We start from the raw sequence: 20001 nt of genomic DNA, 5'->3' as shown, positions 1-20001 counted from the left end.
GTAACACTAAGGCTGTAAAGAGATTAACATCAAGCCATAAAAGAATTACATTTTGAAACTGGTCCTGTGCACTTAATTTTGCTCACATGCTTGCCCTAGTGCAGGGGTGGGCAATTAAATTTTCCAAGGGGCCAAATAAGAAACTGGGACTGTTGTGGAGGGCCGGACCAATAAGGTGAACTTTATTCTGCTCAATATTAATTTTATCTCTTCATTTACATTTTCAGCATTTAGCAGACGTCTTTATCCAAAGTGATTTACAATACAGTTACAATATACAGTCTGAGCAATTGAGGGTTAAGGTTGACTGTAAATTCAAATTTATCATGGTTTTGAGCATTTTACTAGGACATTTTTCTTTTTCTATTATGAATGATTTGTATTGTATCAATTCATCTGCCAGGCTCATGTTCAGATCTGAAGGATATGCTGCAGCGAGTGAGTTAGCCTTTAAAGTGAGCTCACTGTTGGACATATTGTCAGGCATGAAAAGAACATCAAATAGCTCAGTTAAGTGTGTGTATGCATTCAAACTGCTTGAAATTGCTTGTCTTAAATTTAAATAATTGCTAAATTGCTAAATTAATTTGTGTCCCTAGAAAGTCAAGGAGCCATGGTAAACGACTTCTATGGAAGTCAAGGGCCCCATAGCAGGGGCCCTCGTGATCAAGGGCCCTCTAAAAATATGCCCCCCTCTTTCCTAGGACCCCTAATAGCCAGAAGTCGAAGTCAGAGCAGTGCCACAACGCCTCATCCATTTTCATAAGGGGCCCAAAAGCATGGCTAGGGCCCCCAAAAGCATGGCTAGGGCCCAAAAGCATGGCTAGGGCCCCCAAAAGCATGGTTAGGGCCCCCAAGAGGCCCAGGGGTCAAAGTCCCTAATAGTCAGAGGATCCTTAAAATGGAGGGCCCTCGGAAATAAAAATATATTGTATCATAAATGTTGATAGGCATCGCAAAATGTTTTGGGCCAGGGCCTCCCCGGGGCCCCCTGACCTCAAGGGCCCCTGGGCGCTTGCCCCACTGGCCCGGTCAGTAATCCAGCCATGGCTAGGCTACACCTGCCCACTCTTTATGAGAAGCAGTAAATTGTGCAGTTCTAATAAGCTGTTAATGTTTAGATGTTACGATCAGAAAATTAGAAGTAGGTAGAGTAAAAACATCAACATTATTTCACTATTTAAGCAAACATGCAAAAAAAAAAAAAAAAAAAAAAAAAAAAAAAAAAATGTGAACAAAATGTGCAGGTTTTAAACTATTTTGTTTTGAGTCTAATTACCTCATTTGTTTTTCAGTCCGTTGTTATTGTTGGATATTCTTTTTAAAATCACAAAGCTGGTCCTAACTGCTTCAGTTTTGGATGTGTTAAACTTTATAAAAAAGTCCTTGTTGCTTTTGCAGTTTAGTCAGCGCAGCTTCAGGTGTGATGCTCTGCATCGTTCATGTTCTTGTATTTCTGTTTAGTACCGCGATTTAGAGCCTAAATTTTGATCCTTAACCAGCGTTACCTCTGACTTCAGTTAATAAATACTTCAGAAGTCCATGTCTTGTTAAAGACTCCGTCAGTCACACTCAGTGACTCTGTTCGCATTACGGTGAAGCTGGATACACTCGCACACACGTAAATCGAACCTTACGGATATTTAAAGACATAGCGGTCCAGTCAAAATCAATCCTGTTATATGGCATATGTGATGTACATTTATTTACATCTAATGTTTAATTGCCTCGAACCTCATGCGGGCCGGCTGGGGATGTCTCGCGGGCCGGATGTGGCCGTACAATCCCCAGGTCTGCCCTAGTGCATATGACCAAGTGAGAGACAGTAAAAGCAGATTCAAGAAAGATAGACAGTTGTTGTAACAGATGACAAAACTATTGTGTTTCCTTTAATTATCTGTCTTAAATCTGATGGCTAAAAAGCATATGGTGTGTTATTGTGAGTTAAACACAAAGAACTAGAAGTATATGGCCAAACTAGCAGATGCTAAAGCTGTGGTACTTACATTTAACCACATAACGCCTCAGTGGCTGCAAACCAGTGGCGGCTGGTCAATACGTGGCGCAGGGGCGCCGCCCCCCTTAAAATTATTAAGAGGTTAAAACAAGCAAATTATATACTGCAAAATAGTTATGAAATTAATTAGTCTGTTTATCTAATGGTCTAATTGACTGTTTGTCTAATGGTCATGATAGCATTTTTAAAATAAATAAATATTTGTATGTAATTGTTTACATCGTGCACACGTCCCATGCGCAGGGCGTGTCTATGTGCGTGCATAAACTTTTGACAAGCACGTGGTCTGAGGCTGCTCTTTAATTGGTTGTTTTAAATTTTCCACAGCTGCGCCCCGTATCAACCCACTCTTATTAGAAGTGTGTCACTATTGGCTTATTTTTTTTAAACGCCGTGTGATTGGACAATCCCCGAGTCGACTCATTAACTGATTCATTCAGCTGCGGCTCCTCAGCTCGGTTCACGTTAAACAGTTAGTTGCAGATTGGAGCAGCATTTCTTCCAAAATGAGAGATAATTCAGTCTTGTCTTTACAAAAAAATGCTTTCACAAAGCGTTCACTTGAAGAAAAAAAGTAAAAAAGGGCAAAATTCATGTTCAAATAGTGCTACTTTTAAAGGCTTGTTTTTTTATTGTTTTGTTTTTAATTTGTTGTTTTGTTTGCGCCCCCCTCAAATTTTTTAGCACCAGCCGCCACTGCTGCAAACCAAACTGGTGTTTACCTTTTTTCAACTGGTCATGGTCTGCTACTTAGGTAAATAGGTACTCAGGCAAATAGTAATACATCAGTGCTTTAAAACTACAGCTGAAATTCTTCTACTTTTTTCTACAGACCTTAGGAATAATCAGTGTGTTATAACACATTAGAAAAAAAAACAATTTATCATAAATTACAATTATGATTGAAAGAATTAAAAGATAAAAAAGGAAAATGATGGCCAGTTAAATGAATACTGAGCAAGCCAATAACACACAATAATAATTTAACAGCACTTAATAATAATAATAATAAAGTTTTATGATGGCTTTGTAAATATAGTAGGTCAATCTTACCGTTTGCTGGAGGTTTGATGTCTGAATCTGACTGCTGGCTGGAACTGTCTGTTTGTCCAGATTCTGTAAAAAAAAAAAAGTGACAAAAAAAAGAGGAGCAAGTAAAATCAATCAATTTGTCTGCAATTTTATCCTAAATATTACAAATGTTACACAATACTATTTATGAAGGAAAGAGAGTGTGTGTTTTAGTGCATGTAGGTGTGTATAACTTGCCTGAAGATAGAACATATTACATGGGCCCATGTCAGAATGATTTCATACAGTGTGGTGAAGATTAGGATAAAAACACACACACACAAAACTGAAAAGACACCAATCTAAATAAGATAAGAAAGCAAGTAGGAATAAATGAATCTATCTCTGTGTTACTCTCTGTATCTCCCTACAAAAACTGGCAGCCATGTTAGCATTTGGCAGCCATCTTAGCATTGGCGGTGCAAATACATTCCTACTAGCTGACAGCACTCGCACACATCCACATGCAAAATATAAACACAGTCTTAGACCTATAAGCACACTTAAAATGTATACCATCTAACAGATATGCCCTTACCACACACAGATCACAGCAACAACCACATTCACCTCTTTTAACCTCATCCACTGATTGTAGCACTCATTGGCACAGAGAAAAAGCTAACAGCTAAAGCTGTTAACATGTGGTTTTGGATAGGGTGGCCTACTCTTTTCCACTCTTATAAGTGAGGGTGTTCACAAAATGTACTCACTTTTGCAACCTGACAATAAGGGATAACGATTAATAAAACTGTGTGAGTAATGAGCAATGAATATCTTATATTTAGCCCCTTATATTTTAAATACCACAGGATATCTTATATTTAGCCCCTTATATTTTAAATACCACAGGGAAACTATGGTTGACTTTATATTAGGTTGGTGTTGGTCTTGTAGGCAAACCATATGCTGAGGCTGGAAATATAATATTAATATGTAAGGTATCATCACAAATTCTTTTTAGTTAATATTCAAAACCAACACATCAATTTATGTGTCATAACTGCTTTAAGAGCCCATCTCAGAAACACTGGGTGCAATGAGGATACATGATCTGTAATAAATACAGTTGCATGTAATTTTTTCCTCTCTTACAACTAATGGTAAGATAGAACAGCCAATCCACCCACTGATATGCTTTATGCATAGTTCTGAGTATCACAGCAGCTAGGAAATCTGGCAGTTTGACAGAGGACTGTCAATCAAGCATGCACTATCACTATTATATCAATCTGATTAGTAAGTTTAAAAGGTTTATTAAACAGTGTTTAATATTATAATTATTTCCAATGAGTTACACTTTGCTGGATAAAGTTCAATAACATACAATCATTTTATAATTTACATTTAATTCCATGCAACTTTAAGCAGAGGTATTAAAAATTGAATGTCTGATTTAGAATATGATAATACTGAAAGTGTGATAACAGCAATTGGTCAGTAGGGGGCATATAGTTTTTCCATTTTTTTCTGTTTAACTTGAGGCTCTTGTAATGTATTCGATCCTGCTACACAACCCACTCGTTAATTTTCAAAGTGAAGATAATAACATACAGTATACGTTAAAGGGGAACAAAAGTAAATAAGCCATTTCACATTGTAATGCACAATCTCTGCTGAATTTAACATTTTGATAATAAAATGTAGGATATGCAAAAGTAATGAAAATTTTTACAATATGATAAATTTAACAAACTTCTTTGTTTTGAAATTTTGCTTTAAAATGTGCATTTAGGAAATCAAGAGAATATGGATATAAAATATTTGAATAAAATTCTGAACTTATAAAACTTCTAAAAACGTTGAACTTATAAAACTTTTTTCCATATACAACTATGTATACAATACAATACTTAATTTCTAAGCATGGAATCTGAATTATTGTTTATGGTTATTTGTCAAACTCACATAACTATGCTGGTAATGCATAATCCCAAATTGTTCTATCCAAAAAATATTTTTTGTAGCTCTAAAATAACTGATTTTAACCTAACTGACAGTAGAAAAAGCCACGTTTGTCCGTTGCAGTAAAAAAAGCACATTGGAAACAGTAAAAACCGTAATGAAAAAAAAAAAAAAAAAGCAAAAAATGAAAAACCTCTATACATTTTCAAAGGAATTTAGAATTTTGAGGGTTTTTTTCCTGTTAAAACGTCCATATTGGCTTTTTATCTGATTAAATTATCATTTGCCCCAGTAAATTGCTCCACTCGTGTTTTTTTCAGTGAGATGTAATACCCCAATGCTGTTTGCAGAGAAGCAGCCCCATGTCATGATGCTCCATACTTCACTGTGTCTATGGTGGTTTTTTTGGGTTATATGCACAACCCATAATTTAAACATAGCAAGCTGAATTACTGCCAAAAACTTTTTGATTATAGAACCAGTTATACTGACAGGGGTAGGGTGTTGGGTGTTGTTTAGAATGCTTATTATAGTTGTAGCTTTTTCCATTTAAATGTTGCTTAATAAGGCATGTTTGTCTATTACAGTGGAGGAAGACATGTCTGTCTATTACAATGAATCAAGGAATGCCTATCAGATACAGTGGAGGAAGACATGTCTGTCTGCTGTAGTGGAGGAAGGCATGTCTGTCTTTAACGGTGGAGGAGGCATGGTGCCTTTGCAGCAGTGTCCATATCAGTGGCGGCTGCTGGTCTTTCAAAGAGGGGAAGCTCATTGTTGGCTTACATCATAAAATTTGTCAATTTATTTATACATAAATTCTGCCCTCCGTTCCTTTTCAAGAAAATGGCCTGAAATGGGTTACAGTTTGTCTTTCGACTTCACTCGCAAAATCCGCGATGGGACTGAAGCTCCCAGTAATTAAGTGAAGGTGTAGATCTCAAAATAGCTGTCAATCAAAACGGGATTCAGCCTTTCGACTGATCCTCCAATCATCTTGCAGAAGCTCCGCGTCCGGACCCGCCCACAGCTCAATTTACCCCCAGAGATGCTCAGCGTCCAGGGGCGGGACAAAATTGTGGCATTTATCTAATGACCTGCAAGTTTCGATGGAATGAAAAAAAACCCTTCCATGCAGTCCCGTTGAAGTGAATAGATGCTCAGCTTCTGCGGGCAAATGCATTGACGCTAAGGGAATGTATGAGAAGTTCGAGTCAGTCGATTTGTGATAAGTAGCTGATTCTGAACGAACTCATCTTCGAGATGAACGTGTTCTAACGCATTTGTAGTCAATGAAATGTTAACACAACTGTACATATTTGACCATTTAACTTTTGACATTTTAGGGGAAGTTGAGCTTCCCTTGCAGTCTTAGAGAAATCGCCACTGGTCCATATGTAATTGTGTATGGGTATGTGTGTGTGCACCTGCATGTATGAATCTGTGTGTGTGTGAGAGTGTTTGTGTGTGAGTGAGTGTGTGTGTGTGTGTAAAAGAAAGAGGGAGCAGGTGTGTAATGAGCGGCCCGCACCCAGCCTGCTACCCATCTGTGTGCCTGCATTTTTTTTAGCCAAGGGTGGGTGGGTGTGGGTTTTCGAGTAATGTAGGAGAAAGGTGCTGGCACAATGTATATTCTCTCTCTGTAATTTCTTCCATGTTTTCAGTGTTTTTAATTAGCGTGAGTCATTCCTGGTTTTAGCGCTGAGCTCCACTGAGCTGAACGGCTCTGAAACAGATCTATTTTTAGACCTCAGAGACGTAAGGCCTCATCATGGAGCACTAACTATTATGCATGCTCATCACAGACAAGCAACAGAACATTTATCCATAATTAAAATGGACTGGCAGCTTGTGGAAATTGTGTGTAACTTGGGACTGGTTTTGTGCCTTGAAGCATGTCTGACAGGCTTTTTGACAGAACAGCAAATGTTAGGTATTCAAGGGCCCCTGGGCTCAGTCCTATTCTATATTTGTAACACTCATCTAAAACAAACTGGTTACATTTACAAAATTTTAAAAAAGGTTACATTCAGTATGACTGCTAATTACTTTTTCTGAAAAGATAAAAATAAATTGACTGTAAGAGGAATTTGTACAAAATAATTTTATCTTCAGTTACTGCCTCATCCTGGTCAGGCTTGCGATGGGTTCAAGGCCCAATGTGGGCACAAGGCATGAATACTTCATGAACAGGGCACCAATAACAACATATTTAACAACTCTTTCCTATTGTGTTGGGTACAATTCACCAGGAAAAATGAAGGACACAACTCCGGTCACCAGTCCATCAGAGGGCAAACACACACACACACACAATTCTTAGTAGCTCCAATTAACCTGACTGCATGTCTTTGAACTGCAGGAGGAAACTGGAGCACCCAGAGGAAACACTGGGAGACACAAGGAGAACATGCAAATTCCACATAGAAAGGACCCATACCACTCCACCTGGGAATCAAACCCATGAACCCATGTCTTGCAACCCCCCTCTTTTCCAACCAACTTTTTTGACAGCCTACTATCATGGCTAACCTCCTTCAAGCATTAACTATGCCATAGAGCAAAAAGCAGAAGCTAAGATGCCCCAATTATAAGGCTTTAAATAACAAAAAGTGCAATGCAAAAAAAGTGCTGATCAAATCGACTTCAGTGCAGCATTTAGACACCTTAATAAAACAAGTGCTATGCAGAAATCAATATTGTTTTATTTTTGTGATCAACTCATGCACTTTTTAAAGTGTGTGCATATACATTTGAAATTTTACAGTAATCAAAAACTTCCCATGCTACCTCCCCATGCTTTGCAGTGTAAAAATCTTAATTAATTAAAATAAAACCTAAGGGAGGGAAAATAAACATTTCTAACCCACCATAAACCCCATCTCTAAGCTCTGCATTTTCTGCAAACAAGCACTCGAACACCTTTGATCATGTCCCCATTTGGTTTCAAAATCATTGTTGACTGTAATTAATCAGCCAATCAGGACCAAGCATTTACTTATCAATAACAGACTAAAGTGCCATGATACTTTGTTGCTGACTGCTTTCTGGTCACTGGGCATGTGTGCATATTAAAAAACAGCACCAGTGTAAGAATATGAACTCAATGAGCTTAAGTCTGAAGAATCTTATCAGGAGCAGGGTAACATACACACACTAATACATAAATATAAACTCATATACACCGATCAGCCATAACATTAAAACCACCTCCTTGTTTCTACACTCACTGTCCATTTTATCAGCTCCACTTTGTAGTTCTACAATTACTGACTGTAGTCCATCTGTTTCTCTACATACTTTTTTTAGCATGCTCTTACCCTGTTCTTCAATGGTCAGGACCCCCACAGGACCCCCACAGAGTATGTATTATTTAGGTGGTGGATCATTCTCAGCATGACATGGTGGTGGTGTGTTAGTGTGTGTTGTGCTGGTATGAGTGGGTCAGACACAGCAGCACTGCTGGAGTTTTTAAATACCGTGTCCACTTACTGTCCACTTTATTAGACACTCCTACCTAGTTGGTCCACCTTGTAGATGTAAAGTCAGAGACGATCGCTCATCTATTGCTGCTGTTTGAGTTGGTCATCTTCTAGACCTTGGAAGCTGCCCATGGGGTGCTGTTGGCTGGATATTTTTGGTTGGTGGACTATTCTCAGTCCAGCAGTGACAGTGAGGTGTTCAAAAACTCCATCAGCACTGCTGTCCACTCACACCAGCACAACACACACTAACAAACCACCACAATGTCAGTGCCACTGCAGTGCTGAGAATAATCCACCACTCAAATAATACCTGCTCTGTATCGGTCCTGGGATAGTCCTGACCATCGCAGAACAGCATGAAAGGGGGCTAACAAAGCATGCAGAGAAACAGATGGACTACAGTCAGTAATTGTAGAACTACAAAGTGCTTCTATATGGTAAGTGGAGCTGATAAAATGGACAGTGAGTGTATAAACAAGGAGGTGGTTTTAATGTTATGGCTGATCGGTGTATACATGAGCACAAATTGGGCTGAGTGCTGCACTAGTGCTGTATCCAGATACACACAATACAAAAGGACTGGTTCGTTGTGCATAGATCTTTAACAGCCAGCCAGCTAGCTCTCAACTTTGGATGAGGTCAAAAGTGTGTAATTGTGTATGTGTGCGCATGTGCCTGGTACGATATAGGTCATGTGAGGGCAAAGAGGGCACAGAGGACAAAAAGAAAGAGCAGCTGGGGTGGCAGAAAAAAATCCACTCCAAATCCAAAGTTAAAGGAAGGAGACACACACTACAATCTCTGCAGCCAATCAATCAAAACACACATCAGCCAGATTAGGCCTTAAATACCAGCTTCCCAAACATGTCAACTAATCATGAAATGCTAAATTCAGGCTATAGACAAATGACTGTTTGTATTAGAGATTTTAAAAAAATATTTTTGTTGAACTGCTGTTGGCTCTATATGAACAATCTGTATGAACTATTTCTTTTTTCACCCTTTATCTGTCCAGTCTGCAGCCACTTCTTATCACCTGCCAGTCTTGGGTTCCCATACAGTGTCATATCACATACTGTATGTCTGGCCACACCATGGCGCCCTCTGTTAAACTAGTAATAAAAAATAATATATTTGTACATTAATAGACAAAATGTATTCATTTTCAATAAAAATCTTTTTCCTCACTTTTTAAAAAAAGACATCCAGTTGTTTTTTTTACAACACTGCGACAAAACCACCACAATGACAATTTTACTATGTTACTTACCAAAGTTTCCAAAATATGGAGGACAGTGAGAGAGACAGCAAGAGAACTAGTCAACTAGTCAAACACAATAAAGAGCAAAATATACAAATCATGTGGTCAGCTGCAGTTTCCAGAGGTGCTCATCAAGGATCAGCTTGTTTTTATTCTCAACTCTTATGTGCAGCTGTTTGGAAAAAAGAAGCTGATCCTAAGCTAAATTTTAAGGTTTCTGGGCTAACTGTGGTAGATGAGAGAATTTTGCAACTCAACTTTGAAACATCTGATACAACACGGGCCTGATCTGAGACTGTGGAGGGAAAAATTGTCTATCAGGACACTACTGTTCTCTAGTAAACAGACAAGGAATATGAGCAAATCACTAAAAGAGAGGGATGCATGAAAGCTCCTCTGGTGGAACTCCAAGAGACTGCATCTGTTTGGCAGTAAGTCAAAAAAATCTACTATTTCACACACACACACACACACACACAGCTCAGAGAGAAGGCTAGTGTTTCAGCGCTCGCCTGGGGTACTGCTATTCCAGGCTAGAGTTTATGAAAAACAGCTTTATGTGGAAAATGGTAGATGTGGTACAAGAGTGGAGAAAAAGAGGGCATATATTCAGGTGGAAAAAGCAGCACAGAACTAAATAATGAAGGTAGAAAACGTAAGCACCAACTGACTAAAGAAGTCAATTGCAACTAATTTAAACTGGACCATAAAATTACAATTACAATTCCAAGTCCAATTCAAGTCTTTCGTGGTCCACCCTTATCTGTCAGTTAAATACACATCTATTCATGTCCATAATAAATTTGACATTGTGTATACAACCACAACAGTTGTTCTTTGTACGTCCTCAAAATAAGGATCATAAACTTTTACTTGGACCCAGATGTAGACATCAAATTATAGCTGGCAAAGATGTCTTTTTTTTTTACATCTTATAAACATCTTTGTGCTTACTGTTGTGTTGCAAATGAGATAGTGAAACCATTTGGTCATGTAGAAAACCTGCAAAGAATAGATAAAGAAGTGAAGAAAAAATTAAATATTGACACATTTATATGTTCACCTAACCTTTATTGAGCACCAAGACAGAAATAATGGGGGAATTAGAAGAAACATCTTCTGAAACATCTGCTTCTTACATGAAGTAGGCCACAAATAACACTGTTCTCTTTGTCTCTGTCTCCTAGAGTACAGCTGGGAGGCAGGTGCTGTCCATCACCTGTCTCAGAAAAAAACGGAACCTCAAATGACCCCAAACCATAATTGTCCTGACTACAAATGTAGCCAAAAATGTTTGTTGTCTTTAGTTTTATTTTGAGTTTTACACTGGAGCTGCTTTGGCTTCTTTTCTTCAATAAAATGAAGAAATCCAAAAGGAGGCAAAAAGTTGTCATGCATTGACTATCTCACAAACTATGCCTCTAATGACAAATTAACTGGCCAGTAAGCTAAGCTTAAAAATCAGTTTATAAAATGGACAAATCATGAAAACGAAGTTCATCAGCACATACAATTCAAGTAATAAGTTTTCATTAAGAAACATTTTCTTTTTAAAATACATCTAAAACAAGACAAACCTGCTGGATTAAAATGTATTTACAGCCATTTTGATGAAAAATTCGGTAGTGTTAAAAGTTCTGCATTGGTTCCTAATTTGTTACTAGTAATTATGATTATTGGTTATAGCTGGTGACTTCTTCTTGCTCATATAAATAAGAGGAGTTTGAATGAACCTTCTACAAAGTATAAACCACATTTCCAGAGAATTCAGTACATTTTGTAAAGTGCAACAAAAACAAGAATCTGTGATTTGGTCAGTGTCTTCAAACTTCTTCCTTCTTTCCTCTTCCTTGCCAAGCAGCCGCTAGGACTTCGGCAATATAAAGATCAAAGATGGAGGTGAGTATGTGCTAATACTCACACAGCCTGCTCATAAACAATGCTAAACTGGTGGCTTTTTGGTTAGCTAAATAAGCCTTATATCATTATTAAAGCTATTAAACAGTGTAATGTTAAATGTCTGGCTAAGATACTCCTTAACTAAGTACTTTGTTGTATGAGCAGGTTGATATGTGTATAATTAATCAGCTGTGGTGTGAGGGGCATTTCAAACCCACCCAAGATTTTCAGAGAATAATCAAACCACACAAACAGGATTGCACCAAAAACTATGTAAAAACTACTACCAACATGGTAAAACAACTGCAGATATGTAATTAGAACTAGTATTTGGATGATTTGGCTGTTTGTTTCTCTCTCTTTGCCTGCAATTTTAAAAGACACAAAGTAAATATACATTTAGATTTATCTGACTGTAATTGCATGTACACATCCTCCCAAAACCACAGCTCTAACCCACACACACACCCATTACAAGTGTTCCAATCACAAGCCTTACACACACACAGTGGTACAATTTGTAGCACACTTTTACAGTGGTACAATTTGTAGCACACTTTTTCTAAGTTGTCTATCCCTTGCTATCAGCATCAGGAAATCTGTTAGGCACTACTGACTTCTAAGCACCCATGACACACTTCCTCCTGATATCACACAGCCAATAGGAACACGCTCACAAAACCCACAGTCAAATGATTTGGAGGGAATTGATTCACAACACACACTACAAAATAAATTGGTGAAGTTTAGTGTCTGACCAAAGTACATTCTGCAACCCTAACTCTGCAAGTTATAGTGTCCAATCAAATTCTTTATTATATTATAGAACAAAAACAATCACACTAACAATGATTTAAAGACCTACTAGATTTATTTACAGTAAGAGACACAAACATAAAAACAACTGTGATAATGATATTGACTTTGTGATTATAATAAAAAGTGTGTGTGATATGAACATTTGTTATGTGTCTTTCAAACATAATGGATAATTAACTGTCCTTTCATCTTGCATGATGTCACAATGTATAATCGCTGCTTTGAGGACCGAATCGGGGACGGACTGTGTTAATGCAATTTGCTGTCAGCAAAGGGTTAACATTTTATAAAATCCCCAACTTTTTCTCTGCTGTACACATCTTGTACAGCTTAAGAATGGATTACTAGCTAATAATATATCACATTTTAACCACTTAAACCAAAATTATGCAGTGCAAGGGGTTGTAGGACTGGAGCTGTGGGGAACTCTTGCACAAGTTTTCCGCCCCCAGTATTTTTTAACATTCGTGGTTCTCCATTTAAGTGGCTTTTAAATCTCCCAAAAAAATGCATATAAAGTTAACCAGGTTTTTGCTAGCTAGCTACGTTACTTCTTGGCTGCTAAGGTTAGTTTAAATGATCTAAAGACTATCATTGTTTACATCTGTGTTAATTAGCTGATGTCGCCTTACCCTTCCTATAATGATGCTCAGTTTTTTCTCCTCTTTCTGAAACACCATGGGATATTTATGCACCTGGATGTGAAGAGCTAGTAGGCTTTTGTGCTTTTAAATGCTTTTTAAATGTGTGTGAGATAAATACTGTATATACTGTATATACTGTATATGTCAGAAAAATACAAATTCCACTTGTTTAGGTCCAATTAGAAGTTCAGAGAAAGCTGTGTAAGAATCACAGTCTATGTTATCCACTTTGTCTAGGTACCGTTTTTTTCTGACAAATTTTTAGTTTCTAACTAATTTTTTGTTTCTGACTATTTTTTTGTTTCTGACTAATTTTAGCCATCTCTTACCTTTAGTTACATTTGTGCAGAGCAGCAAAGCTAGAAATTTGCTCCCAAATATTTCTGCCACAACAGAAAATCATGTTCATTGAAACCCTGGAATTTTTAGTGTCAATAAAATGTTGTATTAGTTGAACAAGTCAAGTTAAGTCAAATGTATTTGTATAACACTTTTTAGAATAGACATTGTCTTAAAGTAACTTTACAGCATCCAGAACTGACCAAACCCCCCCAAAAACCCCTAATGCAAAAGGCTGTTTTCACTCTACCTGTCTAACATACTAATAGTATTGCCTGCCATTCTCAAAGCTAGGAACATAAGATTTAATTTCTCTCTCAATCTCTTTTCTTATTTCCTACAACTGCCATTCTTTTTAGACTCTGTCTCTCCATCTGATCTCACTTATCTGTCTCAAGGCAAAGTGACGAACTAATAATCACCCTTTCCTGTAATTATCTCTTCTTCCTGTCTTTCCTTCTCTTTTTCTCGCCCTCGCCTCGTCATTTAGTCGAATGGTTTATATTCATATCTAGATTCCTTGCTTCTGTGTGTGGCTCAGCAGATGTCAGTGGTATGGCAGACACACCTACATAAAGATGCCAGAGCTTCAACAGAGTGAGGAAAAGTGAAAAGATGAATAGATGTATAAGGTAGAAGATGATTTGCTCTTGATCATGTGTTGAGCAAGCTGGCTAGAGAAAGCAAAAATCTGATTTAAAAATTGCTGATACTGGTAATATTTGACCTCAAGTGAAAAGTTTAAACGTTCCAGTTTTGGATTTGTAACCCTATTTTTTATCAACAGCAAGACTGATCAAACCACATTCGCAATCACATCTGAAGCTAAACACACAACATTTATTTAAAAAAGGATTAAAAATTATTTTACCTCATTTTGTCCAAACTTTGAACTTACTGGGTATTTCCTATCACAAAAGCCACCAATTCAGGCAGGTGAGGCTAGCATGTGCCTTCTCTAAGACAAAGTCAGTACATCTGATGACCTGATGATATCTAATGATTTAAATTGTAGTGGGAATCAATATGGAGACATTTGCAACTGTACAGCTTCTAGTCTTTTGATAAATTTTGGAGTGGGTCATTTGTCAGATCAGGCACTGTTGCTGGACAGGAGCACCTGGCTAACAATCAAAGTTTACCACAAAGGTGTTTAATGGGGTGGATGCTTTATGTAGGCCAAGTTCCTCGAAACCAAATTCATCAAATCATGTCCTTATGGGCCTCACTTTGAGCACAGGGGCTGACAGGGCTCTTCCCCAGCTGTTGTCCAGAAGATGGAAGCATATTGTTTTTTTATTTGGTTTTACACACCTCTTTGCAACAAGGGCAACTGAAACAGCTGAAACAGCTCAGGTGCCATCATACATTTGGCTATACAGTGTATCAAGACTGGCGTTAAAAGAATTGAACATGACTGATAGCTCATGGCATCATTGGTGCTCAAACACCCGAAAGGATGAATAATTTTCTGTTGTTGTGTTACTAGGAATCCCCCACACAAGCACAACCTTAAGCCTGCATGGAAAAGGTATCCTAACACACACACACACACACACGCACACACACACACACACAAAGACTTTACTGAAAGAAAAGCAGGAAAAGAAAGCGAGAGAGAACCACTGCCTGTCTTAACTGGCCATCCTTGGGAATGGACACCACCAAACAAGTGAGTAAGAGTAAAGAAAATAATCTTCTGCTCTACTATAAGCAAGGCTTTGAGTTGTGCAGCATGAGATAAGGCCATTCTTGCACTCATCTGCAGTATTTAAAGACCTGTTTCACTCTCAACTTTCCCTCATTTTCTTTAAATCTTCTTTTCCTTAAGGGAGGAGTGCTAGTGCTTACATTGCGTATCCACTATCACCTCAACTTCAGTACACACAATAGCTGCTCTGTTTTATTCAAAGGCTACTGAACAGAGTGAGCTGAAACGTTATGATCAGAAGAACTGGAGTGAACAGTGAAATAACATAGAGAAGTAGAGAAATAAGCAGGCCAAAATCAAAGTCTGATAGTTGAAAGACCATGTATTAGAGCAGAATGTCTAATGCACACTACACAGCCGAAAGTATGTAGACACCCTTATTATCAATCAGTTTTAACTGCTAACATGCACATAATATCAAGCAAACAGCCATAAAGTTTCCACAAACAAACAGTAAAAGTAGAATTGGAAGTTCTAAAGAGCTCAGTACTTTCACCTGGCACTGTCAAAGGATTCCATCTTGCCAACAGTTCCAGCTTTTTTATAGGTCAGAATCTAACGGAAAGCTTTCAGCTGGAAATGATGGACCAGCTACACATCTGTGAATGTGCTGATTAGGATGTAAGGTTCAACTATTTTACAACCTCACAGTTTGTAGTGATTGACTAAAAATAGTATTTGATAGAATGTTAAAATACCACCAGGAATTCAGCTGAATTTGCAAGGGATTAATCTCAGCAGGCTTTACACAACACACACTCTCACTGTTTAAACTTATCCACTCATGTTTTTGGTTGTATATAATGACAATGATTCAAATCCACAATGAACACCTGAACTAATACACACATTTATACACCCATTGCCAGCAGGCTGATAGGATTGTGCAGTGTAAGGTAACTGTATCTAGGTTGTGGCATTTACTAATTACAGGCCAGTTCATATAGGTGCTTGCTGGTCCAGCTGAGGTAAACGGATCTCTCTCTTTTTTTCAATGTTTTCAGGCCAGTAAAAAAGCTGCCATTGTTTAAGCCCAGACGAAGCTATATCCTCCTATATCCTATCCTATATGACCTGCCTCTGTGTGTGTGTGGGTGTGTGTGTGTGAGCTTGTGCAGATGACTGTATAATCTGCCTTCTTTGGGCTCTTTGATGGTGCACACACATTGTTCTGTGTCACTAAACCCTGATTTTGTGGCACATTGTGTGTGTTTGTATATGCATGTGTGGTCATGCTCAGTTTATATTATTACTGAGGAAGTGTCTAATGTGGGTTCTGCTACTTAAGTCTGTGGTTGCAATGAGACCCACACACACTTTTAAACACATCTTGAGACTGGACTATACAATCTTTAATCTTAACAAGGAATTAATAGTTAACTGTATGAATTATATTGAAATTAGTCAACAATTCAGTATAATATGATTTTAGAGCTGTACTTAGTAGTAATAATGTTTTATTCTGCTCATGAATTGATTTTTCAGCACTGATTTCTAAAGTTGTAGTGTGCATATTAAGTACTTATAATAAAAGTGGTAACAAGGCAGTGTTTATGTGACATGCTGGGTTATTGTAAATGCAACAATCTGAATGTAGAAAGTCCTATTCAGTTTATCATACTGTTTCAAAACTGTGCATGTCTAGAGGGATGCAAACATATTTGATAAATATGTCAGTATTCAACTTATATACTTAAGTTGTAATAACAACTTTTTCTAATAGACATACTGTACAGTTCAATAGGTTGCAAACATGATTGTATTTTAAACTGCTTAGATTGTGACATTTTAGGAAATCAATATTCATTTAAGACTCTAGGGACAACTTTAAATGTTGGCAATTATATCTTTAGCCTTAATCCTAGACATGTGCTGTGTTTTTTTCAAGTTTAGCATCTGATGAAGGCTCAAGTTCTCAGACTTTATTACATAAACCTGGCCTCACAAGAAATTGGATGTAAAAGAATATAAGAAAAATAGAAATAGAGGGAGGAGACAGTTGTGGTATTCCTTTACCCAAAATGCTCTTTGACCATCTCTCTCTGTCTGTCTGTCTCTGTGGGTGAGTGTCCTGCAGCTTGAGAAAGAAATATGAAGCATCTGCCAGACACTAGTGAACTGCCATACCACAGAATTCTCCCAACACTCCCAAATCTCACACTCTTTCATTTCCATTCATTTATCATCTGTCTCTCTGTCTCACTCTCTCTCTCTCTCACACACACACACACACACACACACACACACACACACACACACACACACACACACACACACACACACACACAAACAAGAAATGATTATATTCTCTTTTTTACACTTTTAGACTTTCCCCCCGTAATTTACACTATCAATACTCATCCAGTACATCTTCCCCTATACTGACATCTTCCAATCAGAGAGTGTGAAACTAACAAATACAATAATGACATACAAGAAGCTAGCCTTTAAACTTTATCTATTCATTTTTTATTGTTTATTTTAGATTTTCATTTGCATAATTCCTCCTTTTCTTTAAATCTGGTTATGCCTAGTTTTCTAATGCACTCGTGACCTTCAGCGCACACAACACCCATGTTGGCATTATCTGGGGTTTAAACTTGCAGCCTTCAGATAATTCAAACAATTATCAGACTAACAAATAAAGGTTATTTTGAATTACATGAAAATCTATTCACTTCTTAAACGGAACAAAACCAAGCAGCAGTATTGTTATAATGTGCGTTGGTTTCTCATCAACAAATGTTGGTTAAAAAATAATATATGTTTTCGGTATTTAGGGGTCACCACAACTGATCTGGTCTGCATACAAGTGCACCTCCCAATAGGCTGTTTTGGCCACCCTTCCTTATGGCCACATAGTCAATCCCGAACAGGTACATGCCCACAACAAAAACGTAAGTAGTCCAGATCATTTTGATGAAACATTTTAATGTTTAAGATTTAAATGTTAAATGCGTTAAATTATTAATAAATTCTAAGCCAAAATTGCTCTGCAACTGCTCCACTAAAAATCTTAGAAGAAATGTTGTAGATATGTGGGTAAGTGTGTGTGTTTGTGTGTTTGCCCTGTGATGGACTTGCAACCTGCCCAATGAATCAGACCCACCAGGATAAAGCAGTGGTAAAACTGACAATGAATAACTGAATAATTAAGTAATTAAATATTATTTTTAATAATTCATATAATTATTCCTGCTTGAATCAGTTTAGGTTTGCAACAGGTCTTAAGCTTACCACAGAAACAGTGGGCATGGGGTAGAAACTCAGTGTGGACAGAAAGCCAATGCAAGGGGTTAAATGTTCACTCATTTACAATTACTTATACCTAGGGGCGACTTATACCTTAAAGCAGGGGTGTCAAACTCACGGCCCGCCAGATCCGGCCCGCCACGTCATTTTATGTGGCCCGCGAGAGCTTAAATGACTGTACGATTGTTGTGATGGTAAAAGAACGGCAAAAGAACGCGGGCAGTAATGTAAATAATAATAATAAATATAAATAATTATCTTGCAGTATAATACAGAAGCATCGTCTGTAAGTTGTGGCGTTTATATTCTCAGTTGTTTGTAAATGTTTAGTGGGTATATCACAGCGTTTTAGTTACAAATTTACCATAATTAAATACAGTTGTTACCGTTACTATAGCAATTAGTATCTTTACACAAAATGCTCCTTAGCGCTATTTTACGTTTGGTTAAATCTCATATTGTACCAGATGTAACACTCGACTACAGCTGTGTGCTTGTACTGTATTAAGTTCTTTATTGTTTTTATTGTTTGTATTTTTACTTAATTCTGGTGCACACAGTGTATCACACAGCTGGGAAGCAAAAAAAAACGACTGTATTCTGAAGAGAGCTGTCTGTCTGTCTGTCTAGCTGAGAAAGGGGGATAAACTCTTAGTGAGGGCAGAACAATTGTCTTAAAATACACTGTAAAATCCTACATTAACTGCATCTCTCAAAATGCATGCTGATTTTGTGACCTGCAAAGTGACACATCCCGCCAGTAGATGATGTTAAGAAATATTTACACATAATCCAAGAAAATAAGTAAGAAAATTAAGCAGAAGGAGGAAATTTAATGAAAATGAAAACAAATTTGTGCTTCAGGAAGAGAAAACGGTGCGTCTCTTGTGTTATGAGGCCGTGTCTGTGGTAAAGAAGGACAATATAAATGCAGAATTTAGCCTCCAAGAAAAACAACAGACTGCAATCTCAGCAGAATACGTTACAATCGGCCCTTTGAGGGTCACAATAATGCTGATGTGGCCCTCGGTGAAAATGAGTTTGACACCCCTGCCTTAAAGCATCACTTTTTGGCATGGCAAATAGAAGCTTTAAAATTTAACATAAATGTAAGAGGAGGTAAGAATTAGACTAGCTTTCTAGAACTGTGCTACGACAACACTGCCAGCTGCCTGCTGGGCCACTGTGCTACCAATGTGTTGTTTTAAATAAATGTAAGAGGCTAAATCCCAAATTTTGACTATACAGGACGTAATATAATACCACTGTGTAATCTGCAGTGTACTTCATGCCCGGCAGAATGCCAATTAAGATTCAACCACATATTCGTACATTAAACCTTGTTTATTTAAAAATGGTTTTGATAGAATGAAATTGCATCCACATGTGGGTTTTTTCCCCCTCAAATATGTAACTATTGGAGAAGTAACAGTGAAATGTGTTCTGACAGTCCCAACACACACATGAACTGTGGGGTTTAGATTGTACATACTGGAAGATTTAGTTGCATAACAGATCCAAATCAACAGAACTCTCAATCTATGCTTCAACTACATACTGGTCTAAATCAATCTAATCCAACTGGACAGCACACACAC

The 20001-nt window shown here is 37.6% G+C and overlaps 1 protein-coding gene across 12 annotated transcripts in view; it reads right to left on the bottom strand.

Annotated features, from left to right (window-relative positions):
- The window catches only part of LOC134329629 (nuclear factor 1 X-type-like), a 141073-nt gene that overhangs the window by 31584 nt on the left and 89488 nt on the right, over nucleotides 1-20001 (bottom strand). For 11 of the 12 annotated variants that reach the window (XM_063010925.1, XM_063010928.1, XM_063010929.1 and 8 more), the window contains one exon: nucleotides 3071-3133. In XM_063010925.1, the coding sequence (XP_062866995.1) occupies nucleotides 3071-3133 (63 nt within the window). Of the gene's footprint in view, nucleotides 1-3070; nucleotides 3134-10887; nucleotides 10963-20001 lie in introns of those variants that run through there. The other variant, XM_063010931.1, reaches the window with a different exon arrangement.

Source organism: Trichomycterus rosablanca, chromosome 15, assembly GCF_030014385.1.
Source record: "Trichomycterus rosablanca isolate fTriRos1 chromosome 15, fTriRos1.hap1, whole genome shotgun sequence".
Classification (NCBI taxonomy): Eukaryota; Metazoa; Chordata; class Actinopteri; order Siluriformes; family Trichomycteridae; genus Trichomycterus; species Trichomycterus rosablanca.
This window is presented reverse-complemented; position numbering and strand designations above follow the sequence as displayed.